Source organism: Hypomesus transpacificus, unplaced genomic scaffold (genome assembly GCF_021917145.1).
Source record: "Hypomesus transpacificus isolate Combined female unplaced genomic scaffold, fHypTra1 scaffold_176, whole genome shotgun sequence".
NCBI lineage: Eukaryota > Metazoa > Chordata > Actinopteri > Osmeriformes > Osmeridae > Hypomesus > Hypomesus transpacificus.
Genome location: NW_025813730.1, coordinates 185,451 through 202,177, shown reverse-complemented (window position 1 = coordinate 202,177; position 16,727 = coordinate 185,451). Strand labels below are relative to the sequence as shown.

Here is a 16,727-nt window from a genome sequence, read left to right as displayed (position 1 = left end):
GCGAAAGGCTACCAAGGCAACTAGTTAGGTTTGAGCTGAAGAGGGAGCAGTCGTGGGGGGAACCTCAGCCAAACTAAAAGTGCAGTGGCCTTCCCTAAACCCAACAACACAGGAACAAGCTTCCAGGAGAGGAGCTAGGTTCAATAGATCCTATATTAATCCTTTGAGAGGAGTTACCATTGGCAGCCCTGCATACCAGTGAAAATCAGCCCCTTCAGCAAGTCACACTCCCTGGAAACAATCTCCTCTAGACATTGTTCGGCCAGAGCAAGGCCATCTAGTCATGCTAGGAGAAGTGGTGCTAAGCAGTGTCATGTCATATAGTGCACCCCATCCTAAGTGCAGTCCTGGTACAGTACAATACTGAAGCACCTGATGGAACTCTAAAACTAGGCGAAAAAAAAAAAAACTAACAAAATCCTGAGTATGGAAACGACAACAAAAACACATTGTTGCCTTCTCATCACTAAAGCGTAGCAGCTGAAAGAAGCAGTCCTTAGACTGGGCCTCAGCTCACGTGGTGGAGGTCCGAGAGGTCATCCCAACTCAAACACTCAGCACAAGGAACTGAAATCCCAATGACAAGCACAGCCATGTTAAGGTGGTCATTGAACATTTCTTTCTTTCCCCATCTTGGGTTGGGGCTTCAGTTCCATCTGACTGAGTGAGTCAATTCACATGGAGACGTCCTTCCCTCCTCCCCTCCTCCCCTCCTCCTACTAATAGGTACGCAAGGCACAGGTGTGTGTGTGTTCAGGCCTGCAGATAAACATTTGATCTGTGCACTAATGCTACTTCGTACCACAACAATCCCGCCAAAGCAAAACGTGCACACTTCACGAGAATAAAACATCAACAAAACAATGTGACATAAACGGCCATTTTCTTTTTACAATGTGTCAGTTTCTTCCGTCTAAACTGCGTTCATACATACATTAACAATTTAATCCACTAACAAACTAAAAACTTGACGCCTGGACACAATCCGGGAGGCGTCGTCATGACACTGGGCTGAAAGGACGTTTATTTGTCTCCTTGTGAAGGCAAACGAGAGGGGGAGGGGCCAAGGGAGGTCACTTGATGGCTTTCTTATCAAGCTGAAACAGATCCAGGATGTCCATCATGGCCTGTTTGATGGTTCCTCCAAAACGGAGGGAGTCCTAGAGGGAGAGAGAGAGAGACAGTGGGGGGGAGGGAGAGAGAGAGGGAGGAAGAGAGGGAAAGAGAGAGAGAGAGAGACAGTGGGGGGGAGGGAGAGAGAGAGGGAGGAAGAGAAGGAAAGAGAGAGAGAGAGACAGTGGGGGGGAGGGAGAGAGAGAGGGAGGAAGAGAGGGAAAGAGAGAGAGAGAGAGACAGTGGGGGGGAGGGAGAGAGAGAGGGAGGAAGAGAGGGAAAGAGAGAGAGAGAGAGACAGAGGGGGGGGGAGAGAGAGGGAAAGAGAGAGAGAGAGAGACAGACAGAGAGAGGGGAAGAGAGGGAGAGAGAGAGGAAGAGAGGGAGAGAGAGAGAGAGAGGGGGGGAGAGAGAGAGAGGAAAAGAGAGAGAGAGGGGGGGGAGAGAGAGAGGAAGAGAGGAAAAGAGAGAGAGAGCGAGAGCAAGAGAGAAGGGGGGAGAGAGAGAAAGAGAGAGCAAGAGAGAGAGAGAGAGAGGGGGAAAGAGAATTAAAAAACGCAACAGTGTGTGGATGACAGAGAGAAAGTGAGAGAAAAAAGAAAGATGCAAGAGATTTGTACGTAAGAAAAGAAAAAGGTTGCTTACAGTTTCTGGGCTTGAGTGTTTGCTGGAGATGTGGAAGTTGATGAGTTCTTCTCCAAGGATGATGTAGGACACCCCGTAACCATCATCTGCCACCTAGAGGACACACACAAACACACTCCTTAACCATCATCTGCCACCTAGAGGACACACACAAACACTCAACCATCATCTGCCACCTAGAGGACACACACAAACACACTCCTTAGCCATCATCTGCCACCTAGAGGACACACACAAACACTCAACCATCATCTGCCACCTAGAGGACACACACAAACACACTCCTTAGCCATCATCTACCACCTAGAGGACACACACAAACACTCAACCATCATCTGCCACCTAGAGGACACACACAAACACACTCCTTAGCCATCATCTGCCACCTAGAGGACACACACAAACACTCAACCATCATCTGCCACCTAGAGGACACACACAAACACTCAACCATCATCTGCCACCTAGAGGACACACACAAACACTCAACCATCATCTGCCACCTAGAGGACACACACAAACACTCAACCATCATCTGCCACCTAGAGGACACACACAAACACACTCCTTAACCATCATCTGCCACCTAGAGGACACACACAAACACCACAAGTTTGTTTTTGTGTGTGATGGAGGTGATGGTGGTGATGGAGGTGATGGAGGTGATGAAGGTGATGAAGGTGTGGGATGGAGGTGATGGAGGTGAAGGTGGTGATGGTGGTGATGGAGGTGATGAAGGTGTGGGATGGAGGTGATGGAGGTGATGAAGGTGTGGGATGGAGGTGATGGAGGTGAAGGTGGTGATGGTGGTGATGGAGGTGATGGTGGTGATGGAGGTGATGGAGGTGATGGAGGTGAAGGTGTGGGATGGAGGTGATGGAGGTGATGGAGGTGATGGAGGTGATGGAGGTGATGGAGGTGATGGAGGTGATGAAGGTGTGGGATGGAGGTGATGAAGGTGTGGGATGGAGGTGATGGAGGTGAAGGTGGTGATGGTGGTGATGGAGGTGATGGAGGTGATGGAGGTGATGGAGGTGATGAAGGTGTGGGATGGAGGTGAAGGTGTGGGATGGAGGTGATGGAGGTGATGGAGGTGATGAAGGTGTGGGATGGAGGTGAAGGTGTGGGATGGAGGTGATGGAGGTGATGGAGGTGATGGAGGTGATGGAGGTGATGAAGGTGTGGGATGGAGGTGAAGGTGTGGGATGGAGGTGATGGAGGTGATGGAGGTGATGGAGGTGATGGAGGTGATGAAGGTGTGGGATGGAGGTGATGGAGGTGATGGAGGTGATGGAGGTGATGAAGGGTGTGGGATGGAGGTGAAGGTGTGGGATGGAGGTGATGGAGGTGATGGAGGTGATGGAGGTGATGGAGGTGATGAAGGTGTGGGATGGAGGTGATACTCACCGGTCCGAAGCCTCCTCCTGCAGTCACGTATTCCGGGTGTCTGGCCAGGTCAAACAGAGCAACCTGCTGGAGGGGCGTCTGACTGGTAGACAGTCTCCAGGGCTCAGACAGCACCTTCACACACACACACAATAAGACACACACAATAAGACACACACAATAAGACACCAAAACATACCAAGAACAACCTGGTGGGTTTGTCAATAAATAAAGTTGCATGTTTGTGTGCCGATCCCAGTTTGTGGTCAAGATAAAGATTTAAACTATGATTACTAGATTATCACAGGTCACTCAGTATTTCAGTGCACCAAGTACAGTAGTTGCTATAGTTCCCACATAAATACCCAATAAACCTACCTACCTAACTGTTAACAGTGGTTACTCAACTATGTAAATACCTTCGCTAACTAGCCAAACTCAGTGTTTTGAGTTAAAGAGAAGGCAGTCGTTACCTCCTTGAGGAAGGGAGAGTCCACGCCCAGGTACTTGGACACCACGTAGAGGCAGAAGAGGTGGCGGTCGATGCCCTGCCCTGTCATGGCCAGGCGATACATGCTCTGGTGCTTCTCTGCTGCCACCTTCAGGAGGCGCAACCGCTCCTCTCTCTGAGACACGAGGATTTAGGGAGAGACAGAATGAGAGAGAAAAATACAGAGAGAGACAGACAGAGAGAGAGACAGAGAGAGAGAGAGAGAGAGAGAGAGAGAGAGAGAGAGAGAGAGAGAGAGAGAGAGAGAGAGAGAGAGAGAGAGAGAGAGAGAGAGAAAGGGAGACAGAGAGAGAGAGCAGAGAGAGCAGAGAGAAAAGAAAGACAGACAAATAAAAGGGAGAAGAACAGAGTGGAGTCAGATCCAGGGTTCACTCCTGTTATTCCAGAATCTCTGCAGGGAGGGTGTTTACAGAGGCTGTGACAGAGGTGGTGGAGCAGGCAGTTGGTCTCCAGATGACTGGCTGAGATCACGGCCCGCTTCCCTGTAGGAGCCCTACCTTCTCATCCCCCATCATGGCGCGTACGAAGGCGCAGGTCTCCATGGTGCAGGAGCGGACAGTCTCCGTACGCCCCTCTCTGAACAGACGTGTCATAGAAGCCTCATAGGTCAGACAGAACTTCCCCTTGTCCTGGAAACACACACACACACACTTCGGTTGATCACACAGAGTAGCATCACCTATGAATGCATCCAGACAGCCCGTGTGTGTGTGTGTGTGTGTGTGTGTGTGAGAGCCACAGGCTCAGGGTGGTACCCTGTAGTGAGCCAGCTGCAGGGCGATCTGGATGAAGGCGTCAGGGCTGGTTCGACACTTCTTGATCAGGCCTTTGCCAAAGTCGGTGAAGGGGTAGATATGAGAGTCCACGTCATCAGCCAGGACCATGGCCACCTTCAGAGAGCTCTGGATAACATCCTGGCACTGAGGGACACACACACACACACACACACTGTTGGTGTATCTGATATTTATAAGCTTATTTATGTAAAGCGCGCAGCCACCTAATGTGTATTGTCATTATCATTAAAGTTAACAGCAGGGGGTAGCAGAATACAAAGAACAACCCAGTAGCAGATACAGGATAGTCCAAATTAAAACCACAGAAATTACCCCAGTATTGAAGTTAGTATTACTATTAGTTTGTATTAGTTCCTTTAACATCAGACTTGCATTTAAAAGTAGCAGGTTGCGGCATGTAGATTGGGATTTCAAACAGCAAGCACAACTTGCCTGCCTACATACCAACTCCACACGCACATGTGAGTCGTGAAGTGAGTCTGCAGCGCCTCACCTCTGTAGGGATTTCCCACTGCAGCCTCTGGGGCCCCGGCAGGTTGGGGTGCGGTTCCCCTTTGCAGTGGCCCTCCTCAGTGTAGCCCAGCTTGACAGGGTCCATGGAGAGCACATGCTGCAACACACACAGTGGAGGGTCACGCCACGCCTCAAATCATGACAAGGATGAGGAAACCATCACAGGATGTCCCGCTCTGAGACCCCCCCACTCTGAGACCCCCCACTCTGAGACCCCCCCACTCTGAGACCCCCCCACTTTGAGACCCCCCCCACTCTGAGACCCCCCCACTCTGAGACCCCCCCACTCTGAGACCCCCCCCACTCTGAGACCCCCCCACTCTGAGACCCCCCACTCTGAGACCCCCCACTCTGAGACCCCCCCGCTCTGAGACACACCTCCCAGAGGTGGCCGATGATTGGTGCGTCGGCCCAGGCATGCTCTGCATTCAGGCCCATGCTGCCGTTCTTAAAGATGATGAGGTTGAAGGACTTATCGAACCACCTGGAGGACGACACACAACATCAACCAGTAAACAACCTATTTCACCATTCACTTGGGAGAACGAGGTCATATAAATGCAGAATTGTATTCAAGATGCTGTCTTTAGATATGTCAAGATCTACTTTTTGTACCTGTCATAGCATTTCCCGTGGAGGAGGGATTTGGCGTAGGTGGTTAGCGACGTGACCGGGTTCTCAGTGTCGTATCGCTGGTCTGTGTCGTCCAGGGTTACGAAGAAGGCGGCCTTCTCTATGGTATCCAGGGACTGCTTGTTCTTCCCACGGCTGAAGTAAGTGTCACGGGCATTGGCCCATGGTGTCCTGGAAGGCAAGGGGGTCAAAGTTCAACGGATAGCAGAACAGGTATGAAACAGTAGATCCCAAAGAGCTCCGCGTGTCACATGCTCAGGTGTAGGACTGGGATTCCACACAGAAATGAAGTCCGATTATAAACCTAGGACTTGCCTTAATCTCGGTTCAATTTTGGTCATTAAACAATTAGAATGATCTAGCACTAAATACTTTAGTCGGTGTCGACTTCTGTCAAGCTGACAACAGCCCTTTCCTGCCCGTGTCAGGCACAAACACCCCCTCCCTCCACACACACACCCACCCACCTCTCCCCAGCGGTGAGAGCAGCCAGATGCTCCTCTCCAGACTGAGGCTCAGACTGGTCAGCCAGGATCCTCTCCATCTGCTGTTCAATCTCTCGGGGCAACAGAAGACGACCGTCATAGAACATCCACACCTTGAAGAAGCGGCCCTTGTGGAACACGGCAATGTGCTTGCTCTCGTTCATGTGCTGGATGGAGTCTGGGAGAGAGACCAAGAGGAGAGAGACCGAGAGGAGAGAGAGAGAGAGAGAGAGGAGACCAGCAAGGATAGGTACACACACACAAAATCTCAGGTACTACCTTCGAACACAAACAATGCCATTGCTGAAGACGAAAAGATGATCATAAAAGTGCGATACCACTGAGATCAAAGTGGGACGTAAAAACAGGAAGTCAAATTTCACAGAACTTCAAACCAATATCAAAGGAGTGAAACACCAGAGCATCATTTCAAAGAGCTGGACAGTGAGGGACACAATGCAGACAAGGACAAATGATTTCTTACTCAAATGAACGTAGACTGAAAAAAGTTCAATTTGAGTAAGAAAAAACAAAGACTGAAGTGTGCTCCTAGCTGATTGGGGAGGTTAGTCTACAGCAGCTGGATATGGAGGCAGAGGGGGGATGGGATGGGGAGGGGGAGACATTTGATGGGGTAAGACAGTTGGAAATGCAAACAGTTGTTTGAGGAGCACACATGATAATCCCAATCTCACTTATTCCTCCATATATATTATATGGGATGAGTGGTGATGATGTGTGATGCATTCAAACAAGTGTTTGTCGAGTTAAGGGGATGGAGGAATGGGGTCTATGTTAGGCATGAAGGTCCCCTGGAACTGGGCTCCTTAAGCAAGCTCCTCGCCCCCAGGTCACATCTGCTTACTGTACATGCATCTTCATTTACTCCATCTCCGTTGGGGAAAGGTGGAATGTGGATTGAACATGCTCTGGATAAGTGCCTTAGGGAAGTCAGGATGGAGGCTACTGCATCAAAACCTTCTTTTCAGCTGAATATTTACATTCCACATGACCTCACAATTCTATTGAAGCGAAACGCTTGTTTGTCAAACAATGCTAACCTGCTTCAGTTGCATGTCATACACAAATCGACCACAAGAATACATTCATAATATATGACAAATGCATTGGTCTAGTAGCTTGTGAATATGTTCAACGTCATCCAGAGATGTTAGGAAACCACCACAGTGTGTTTGGTTTTCAAAGTTGTCACAGAAACGCACCCAGAAGGTTAGTTCATGCCACAGCAGTCAATTAATCTATACATGCTGGATAGTGGTAGATTTTCTTGAAGCTACTTCCTTTAAGCATATCTACATTTTAACCGCTAACCTACCATAAAAAGGATGGTAAAACACTAAGCAACGACAGCCCTTCTTTATAATTGACCTCAGAAGACGCTAGAAACCTCTGAACTATTTAGGCTCATGCAGCGAGAACCTACTGTGCATCCCACTGGTACAATTAAGTCTTTTCAGTAAATAAATAATGTTTTAATGGGTACGTTTACAAAACAAGTTAAAAATACATTATTTTATTGATTTATAGATATCCTTCTGTTGTTTCAAAGGTGTATAGTGTTTGATGTAGGTCAAGAAGTGCCCTTCCTCTCATAACTGAACTCTGACCTTCCAGGGAAACCCTCCACAAAGAGTACCAATCATTAACCAAAGATATAAGGTCATATAGAAAGTCCTTTAAAGGACATTCCTTAAAACCCTTTAAGGGTTCACATTCATGGGAATGTCTGTCTAATACACTTTTTTCTTTTCTTGATGTGTTGAATAGTGCAACTTAAAGGATGCATTTTATTTTTTTCTTATTTGTAAGATTTGTTCTAGTAATAATAGACTATATGGATCAATAAAGTGAACTTGTCACCAGTCTTGCAACAAACTCACAATCCTGCTATCTCTACGTTCTTCCGCTACCTACTAAGTCCCTGCTAACCTGTCATGCAAGGAGCATTACTGTAGCTAGTCGGATAAATTAATCCGCGGTCCAGAGATGCAGCGCAGCGGTACACTCATGAGCAGTCACAGCAGAGCAGGGGAAGGGGAGGGAGGGAGGGGCAAACACCACTAAGACTCTACCTGTGTCTACACCTGGGATGCGACTGCTGTTGAACATACGCTCGTATTGGGAGGAGCACATGGGGATAGTGTGTAGGAGCATGAGCTGAAAAGCAAAAAAGGGAGGGGGGGGGGGAAGAGTCAGACACAAGACAAGGGAGAGATGACACACCAGCTGGCTACGCTGGATGATGCTCTGACTGACTAGCCGACCACTGGGGGAGGACAGACACCTAGAGGGAGGAGGAAGATGAGGATGAGGAGACGATGATCGGGGGGGGGGGGGGGGGGGGGGGGGGGGGGGGGGGGGGGGGGGGGGGGGGGGGCGTGGAGGGAGGCCAGGCGAGAAGAGGACAGTTCAGAAACCGGTGGCCCAGCGCCTTAGTGAGACAAGCACAGCCCTACAGTTGGCTACACTCACACTAATATCAATCGTCCATAATTCAAAAGGTCTACTATGCTTTCTGGTGCAAAGCAATGGGCTTATGCTTTCAAATGAACCCTTTTTCAACTCATGAGTGCTTTTCCAGTTTTTACAAGTGGATAAGGAGTGCTTTCGTCCCTTCTGTGAGCAGACGTGCACCACTAAGCCAGCAAGGAGCCCATAGGCCATGCTTACGGGCTGTGCTGGGTGTCACTGAAGCCAGGGGTCAGGGTTTGCTGCGGCTGTTTGCTGGGGGTGATGGTTGAGACGTCAGAGGGTCAGAGGTGGAAAAGTCAGAGATATCGCGGTGCCCTCCTCTTACCTGTCTCTATGCCGGGAACACGGGAGGTATTAAACATGCGCTCCCACTGGGCCGAACACAGGGGAACCTTGTTGGCCAGCAAGTAAATCTAATACAGCGTCCGACAGCGAAAAGGCAAAACAGTAAAAACAGAACACACAATGTTTATCAAGTGTATCTATGTGCGTGTGTGTGTGGGGGTTACATATGTATTTGTGTGTTTAAGTAGGTATACACAAATACATGTGCGTGTGTGGGAGGAAGTCAATTCAAGTGTCATGCAGGACTTGAAGGAAGAGCACATGAGGGGAAAGTGTCTGTCTGGCTTCTAGAGCACATCCACAGGATTATGGAGTTACAGAACAACTGCATAAAAAACAGTTATGAGCTCAGAAATGTGCATGGATTCTTATTGTTCTTGCAGTGAAGAACAGAAACATCTGGTAGGGCACACTGCATGTCCTGGGCATGCCACACCATGACTGAGGCCCACGCCAACTACATAAGGGTGTGTATTACCCAACATGCTTTGCAATAGTCGGGACTCGGGAGAGGAGATATGAAAGGACTCATTTTATCACTTTGATAATTCATCAAAAACTTAATATAACTAACGGACTGAATGGCAGAAATATAAGATAAGAGCAAAAATGAATACTTGATCTGTGTTACATTTTCATACAGGTTATAGTAAAATATTATCTAGACAGAGACAGAGACAGAGAGAGAGAGAGGGTTAGGAAAATCAGGACAACTCACAGGCTGGATCTGAGCTCTGTCCAGTTTCCTCCTGTAGAGCATGATAGCATGGATGGCGTTGCCTGCCCTGGCTGCCTGGAGGTTAGTGGGGAAGACATACAGGAAGTCCTGTATGGAACCAAAGAGCAGGGGAAAAGACTGAGTGTAATAATACAGACATTTGGTAGAAATGTCTACAAACAATCACGACCATGGAAACTTCCTTTGCTTGTTGAAATAACAAGCTGAAGATTAATGAAGTTAGAACAGGAGAGAGACTTGACTGGCTCTTGTCAGGTGAGAATAGGTTCAGAGTGACAACATGACCAGACATCTTGTACTCTGTCAACTCCTTAGTGCCATCTGGTAAGAATGGAGCCTCCTGATGTCACCTGCCACAGGTGTACAAGCTCTGTGTAACTCACAGGAAGTGGGTGACTGTGCAGGTCAAGGTCACACAGACACTGTGATATATAACCAATTGTATTAATAGTTTTGGGGGGGGACTTTTTGAAGAGTCATTCAACCTAACACAGGAGAGGACCAGACATAGACAGACACAGGGATCGAGAGAATATGTTCTGAGAACACGAAAAACACTACCAACGCTACCAGTCAACGTCGGATGCAGTCACACAGCGTGTCGAGGCGTATCAAGTTCTTCCCACTCAAGTTAAGTTGACAAATAGCGAGTCAGATCTGGTCAGAGTCTACCAGCTAGTCTGAGGTCAGATCTGGTCAGTCTACCAGCTGGTCTGAGGTCAGATCTGGTCAGTCTACCAGCTGGTCTGAGGTCAGATCTGGTCAGAGTCTGCCAGCTGGTCTGAGGTCAGATCTGGTCAGTCTGCCAGCTGGTCTGAGGTCAAATCTGGTCAGTTTGCCAGCTGGTCTGAGACACACAGCAGAAATGGGTTCAATGGTGGCGAGTGAGATCAACACTATAGTGTGATATCCTTCCATGTACATGGCTCTACAACCACGCCACACAGAAGCTGGGAACTAAGAAACAGCATCATACATATCAGAATGTATAGAGATGGAGGCCTCACCATTGCATAGTAGTTGCTGTTGACCATAATGGGCCCCCGGCCGCGGAGGTAGATGTACTCTTCCCACCAATCACTAACCTGGGAAAGAGGTGGGAGAGGGAAAGAGAAAAATGGAGGGATTGTAAGAAAGAGGTGGAGTGATAAAAAGAGACGAAAGTGCAGAACGCTACAACTTACTGGTCAACACATACAAAGTACCACAAGCAGTGACATTCATTAACGCTGATTTATAATAAATAATGTGGGTCTCCTTTCTGACTCACATAGTTGGAGGCCCACCAGGACTTGAGTTTGAGGTACCACTGCAGTCTGGGACCCAGGTTCTTCTCAAAGTCCTCGGCCAGGCCCTTCATCCTCTCAAACTGGGTGTCATCCATGAGAGGGCGTGCGGACTCCAAGTACTGCAAATACACAGTCAACCTTCTCCTCATTACGTCAGGAAGACTCACAAAACAGAAAGCATTCCTAGACAGATGCCAGACAACAATAAACAAGGGGGTGCATCTATGACCAAGATGAGATCAGGTCAACATCTAATGACGCTGAACACAAGGGTGACTTTGTTTGGGCCAAAGCATGAAACAATCTGAAGTCTGAGATAGGGAAGGCCGATGCGTCAGCTGACCGGACAGGGAGAAACCAGAGTGTGACATCACAGGAAGCCAGTGACATCACAAGGCTGAGCGCTCACCCTCCTGGTGGTGTCCTGGATGCTGGGCACTGGGAGCCGGGGAAGAGAGTTCTGGAAGCTGTACAGCATTGGCTTCCTGCCAGAGAACACCTTCACCAGTAACTGTGAACCACAAAGAGAGAGGGTGGTATAGAGGCTAAAATGAGACTTTCACCAAACAACTGATATTCTGGAAGTAAGGGCATTGGGTTTGTCTGTGGATTAGACATGGGATTGATGACAATATTAAAAGTCCCACAGACAAAAAAGATTGAGCTTTTTTAAGCTCAAGTATTTCTACCAAAGTGTTGATAAAGCTGGTTGTGATATGAACGCTAAGTGGTGACATGTTGGCCCTGAGCCACTCACCATCCAGAGGCGCGTGGACCAGTTGATGGAGCCGTGACTGGCGTGCATCCAGCCATGCCACGACAGCAGGCACTTCAGGGTGTTCCTCATGACAAAGATGATGCCCACCCACAGGCCTGTGCTCACCAGGACACCTCCCACCATCCTCTGGCTCTCTGTGGACATGTACTGACTGAGGAGAGAAGAGGGAGACAGAGACAGGGGGGGAGGAAGGGAGAGAGAGAGAGAGAGACAGAGAGAGACAGAGAGAGGGGGGGGAGAGAGAGAGAGAGACAGGGGAGGGGGAGTCCTCTCATTAACTTAAAATCCCAACTGGTAAATTAATAAATTGTTCACTGATTGTAGGGACTGATTTGCTAACAGTGCACACTATCAGAGAAATGACGGCAGTGTTGTATCAGTGACAAATGATAACAGGTCATTTTGAACACCTGTTCCTTGTGGGTGTTTATGAATGATTAATCAAGCTTTACAGTGACTCACTTTCAGCCAATGGGCATCAGGCAGAGGCCATTCCTTTATCAGCAAAAGTGGATCCTTCCTGCTTTAATGGTTTACGGCTTCAAGGAACTCATTCTAATGGGAATCCAAGGTTCAGCCAATATCTAGTGTTGCGTCATCTAGTTTCCCTGGTAATTCTGAGTTCTGACTAATCATATCCAGCCCTCTTTGGCCTTTGTTTCTTCAAGGAGAGCAATTGGAAAAGCAACATTTCCGGAGCCATGGAGACGGCACAGACATGTTTTCCCTCCTAGGTGAAGACAGTGACTTGCCTGAGGGACAGGTGGCGTCCCAGTCTGGTGACTAGTCCCAGGGAGGGGTCCATGCTGGCATATTTAGTGGAGGACATGTAAGACACCACCACCACCAAGAACCCAGATGGACTTCCTGGATACACACCCGTCATCACCCCATTCTGACAAGAAAGGACAGAACGGTGTTAATAATGACAGGGACTGGAGTCCTACTGGAGGAAACACAGGTTCAATGTATGAAATCTTGGATTGATATTAGGATAAGGTTTAACTACTGAACTAGACAGCCAGAGGGGTGCGATGAGTGATGTTTTATTGTCTTTGAAAATCAACAGAGGTGCTGCATAAGAACAGGTGGAGGTGAGTGTGTTGCCATAATGTGCTATGAATACCCTGAGGACAAACATAAAGAAGAAGGAAATCTTTGGGTCCATATTGACATGATAGCATCATGCAGATGCTGCATTTTTGTCGGCTGCACATCCATGATCCCAAGCTCCCGTTCCACCACATGGTACCCTGACTGTTCCACGATCAGCACTCCCACGTTCAACACCCGACCAAGCTAAAGTCCCTCTCTGATGGTTTACACACAGGTCATGCCCTTCTCGTTTCTCACCTTGAAGCGGATGAACCTCTTCTTCCAGGAGTGGAGTCCGGAGAGGTAGATCTGCCTGAGGGCCTCGTGACACAGCTGCAGATCGATCCCATCGGGGGTGACGGTGAACTGGAAGGCCACCGCCTGGTGAGCTTCTGCCATGGTTGGCTGCTACCGCACGGCGTCACTGGAGGGAAGAAGGCAGGAGGGATGCAACCGTGTCTTTGAAATGTAAACAAAAAAGCCTGCACTGCTATAATTGTGATGCGCCTGTGCCTTGCATCACAAATTCCCTGCTTTATCTGTAACACATTGAGCAGCCAACCTTTAAAGTTAACATTATCATTGATCACGTTTGTTACCGATCAAATCTTGTATGCAAACAAGAATTGAGACAATAACCATCTTATGCTCTTTTTCTCACTTCACAGGAGTCTTGATAATCTGACATCCGTTATGATCACTATGGATTCAGATGAAGGAATCAACACTAATCTGCTTGCTCCCAGACAAGTTACAAGAAATGTCAATGGTTTATTCATTTAACATCTAAGCCCAGATTATTCAAAGGTTCGCAGAGCAAGCAAAGAGTATGAAACCACAGGTCAGCGGACAGATCTCTGGAAATTGTCTCATGAATAGACGTTCGTTGAAGAACGGCAACCCACATGCCCAATTGGATTAGAAAGTGACATGGTGGTCCATGCAGTGTAGGACTTTACAATATTACAATTCTTCTGACCAGGTTGGTCTGAGAAACAATGGTATGGGCTAGATCACCCATGATGCCAAGTGTGTCAATAAGAACTTCCATGTCTAACGTCCAAGTATGCTGTGCGTGAAAACGCATGCCATTTCAGTTGAATCATAGTTTATTACATCCTTCTCTTGAACTATTGTGTAGTGATGAGATTGTAAAAGCAAGTTTTATGGTTGTGTCTCTTCATGTGATACCGTGGAATATCTCTTAACGATCAGGGTCATCAAAGTAAACAACGTGTAACTCCTCCACCTGTCTGGAGAAAACGTAGTTACTTAAAAAACGATTAATCTCATTACCCTTCAGACTGAAGACGTCTGCCACCAATCAAAATTGACAGACATCACAGTTCCTGATTCTCAGTGATAAGGTCACTGGCCTGTAAGTACATGCAATAATCATTACAAATAATGGGTCTTAGTATTGGGTCAAAGATCAGTCTTTTCAACTCTAAATTCTTATCCTAACATACCACAGAACTTAAACAATGGTCTCTTTCATAGGCAGACATGAACCTACACGTCCTATAATTACAACGATCAACTGCACTTGTTCTGAAAACGGACACCAGGACAGCTCCCAAAGACAGACAGAGGGTAAACTGTTTTGAATTTGACAAAGAATCCAGGACAACTAGGCTACTAAAACAAACCTATCCAGAGTCCAGACTGGTTGGACAAGGTGCATGCCATGACAACTTTTATTCTCCAGCTGTCACTTCATTTGGTGTGAAGCCAGATAGTGTCAGTGTGTTTAGCATTGGTGACAATCATCACTGAATTCAATGTCACAAGAGTCCGAGAAACTGGTGAATCGAGGCTTGGCAGTGTAATAAATGTATGGGCTGAATACAAAATACTGGACAAAAATCAAGTCTGAAATGGTTTGGAGGTAATGGTAAAGGTCACCGTGCTAACCCCGTTGTTGAAACATAAAATAGTAATACCACTATTATACAGCTACTTCACTTAATGCAATTGAGACTATTTACATCACAGAGTTCAACCGTCCTGCTAAATTACTGGCTCTAGGTCAAGATAACCTTAGCAGTAAAGGGTTTGAGTGGCAACTTCCAAGTGACCCTGACCGTTAGTTACTATAGCCTGTACGTCAACAGAGCGGAGAAGAACAGACTTACAAGAGCACCTTTCTGACACGGGTCCACCTGGCTGTGTCGAAAATATGATCGACCAGGACACACGTTTAAGTAGGACGACATTCTTTTGGGGACAAAATAGTATATGTAAGCTACGTCAATTATTCACAACTGTGGTCCTAAGATAAAGCTTTACGACGTGTAACAGGAAGTCTCTTTCTTAAGAACACTTGATTAAAAGTAATTAGGCCAAAAGTCGTCTCTACGGCAGGTTTTGGCACCTGCATAACAACGCAGGTCTTTCCATTCAACCGCATTTCTCAAGCCCGTTCCCTTCCCCCAGTTGAGTTCCCGTGATCACATGATCAGCCTCTGCCACCGAAAACTAGGGGAAAGGTCGCAGCGCAATAGCGCTCGAATATTCGCCAACAGGGAACATTCACAGGGCTATTCAAGCAAGTCATATGTGAATATCAGCACCGAGCAAAAAAATAATGTGCTGCTAAATGTAAACAACGGCAGAACCATGTAGTAACGTATGTTGGAAGCAACAGAAACAATACGGTAAAATTATTTACCAAGATCCCTGTATAGGCTACAGTTTACAACAATGGTATCAATGCAGTAATCAACCTGGTTTATGTTCTGGTTGATTGTGTTAACTTTTCAATGCATTCAGCCAAATCTGTTTCATTACAAAAAATATAATATAGGCTATTCAAATGTGTTTTTATTTCGGAGAATACATGACAGCACACGTGATCGGTGTTAAACGAGGTCATTGACTCTCCAAGAATAAGAAGTCATCATTCTATCCTTAATTCGATTAACTAAATTAACTGTTTGTCAATATACAAAACCTATTCCACTGTCTGTAAGGACTGTTAAAGTATACCTGTGGCCTAATGTTCACTTAGACTGACCTTCAGTATTTGAGTGGACAGCAAGGTGTGACCAAAAAAACATGTCTTTACATAAAACAACCATTATATATGAACTGCAGGGTAGGCTATACAAAATTGTTCCTCGTCTACCAAACATTGCCGCGTTTGGCAGTGTGTATTACAGAATGACCTCTCCTTGGACTATTGCCCACAGTCGTGTTATGATGACAAACTACAGTGCAGATTAGTGCTACCTGCTGATTTTGTTCTGCAGCACAAGGTTAACCAGACACCTGTTAAAATACTAGCCTATATTTCCCGTTCTGAAAGCATTTTTTAAATGCTATGTTGACATTCAACAAAGCCAAGCGGATTACGTGAAACAGAGCGAAGGCCTACAAGAAGCTTGTGCAGGCTAGTTATAGTTCACATGCCCCCCAAAAAGACTGCGCGTTGATATATCAATAACAAATATTCGTTTTCTATCAACTTATTTGTATAGCTAGTCCTCGCAACAGTCAGTGAGCTACACAGTTGAACCCAACCAATGGTGAAATGATCCATCACACTTTTCGATAAACAGAAAATTAAACAAAAAAGGCGTACGCCAACAAATATCGTTGGTTTGCGTCGATGTTGTCGTGGCGTATTTAGTCACTGCAGCCATATTTATGTACTTCGAAAACTACTGATAGAATACAGTAAGAATATAATAAAGGTCTTAAATATAACAAAATATAGCCTATGTTCACTCACCAACCCTTAGTCGGCACTTGTAGATTTGCGAAGCAAAATGTTATGGGAGATTTCCGTTAGAATGAGATAAGGTTGTGTGATGCGAACAGACTTTCGGCTTCTGGTCTTGCAGCTTGCATGAATGGGTGGCCAAGACTCCCAGAGACCGCCCCATACGAAACGTCACACATCT

General features: G+C 46.9%; 1 protein-coding gene across 2 annotated transcripts; it reads right to left on the bottom strand.

Moving 5' to 3' along the window:
* Nucleotides 1-6: 6 nt before the first annotated feature.
* Nucleotides 7-16,698, bottom strand: cpt1ab (carnitine palmitoyltransferase 1Ab (liver)). 2 transcript variants are annotated; one of them, XM_047051784.1, is made up of 19 exons: nucleotides 16,556-16,698; nucleotides 13,081-13,246; nucleotides 12,480-12,622; nucleotides 11,707-11,878; nucleotides 11,359-11,460; nucleotides 10,931-11,068; nucleotides 10,668-10,745; nucleotides 9,640-9,747; nucleotides 8,902-8,989; nucleotides 6,066-6,261; nucleotides 5,581-5,769; nucleotides 5,344-5,449; nucleotides 4,946-5,062; nucleotides 4,411-4,575; nucleotides 4,153-4,284; nucleotides 3,618-3,770; nucleotides 3,166-3,279; nucleotides 1,759-1,851; nucleotides 7-1,160 (listed from the first exon to the last, which is right to left on the bottom strand). In XM_047051784.1, exons 2-19 carry the CDS (start codon nucleotides 13,219-13,221, stop codon nucleotides 1,074-1,076), a joined length of 2,322 nt encoding a protein of 773 aa, XP_046907740.1. In that variant the 5' UTR covers nucleotides 13,222-13,246; nucleotides 16,556-16,698; the 3' UTR covers nucleotides 7-1,073. The 2 variants fall into 2 exon arrangements, with proteins under 2 accessions (XP_046907740.1, XP_046907741.1); XM_047051785.1 differs by lacking the exon at nucleotides 8,902-8,989 and adding an exon at nucleotides 8,177-8,261 and having other exon boundaries at nucleotides 16,556-16,697.
* Nucleotides 16,699-16,727: the final 29 nt, after the last annotated feature.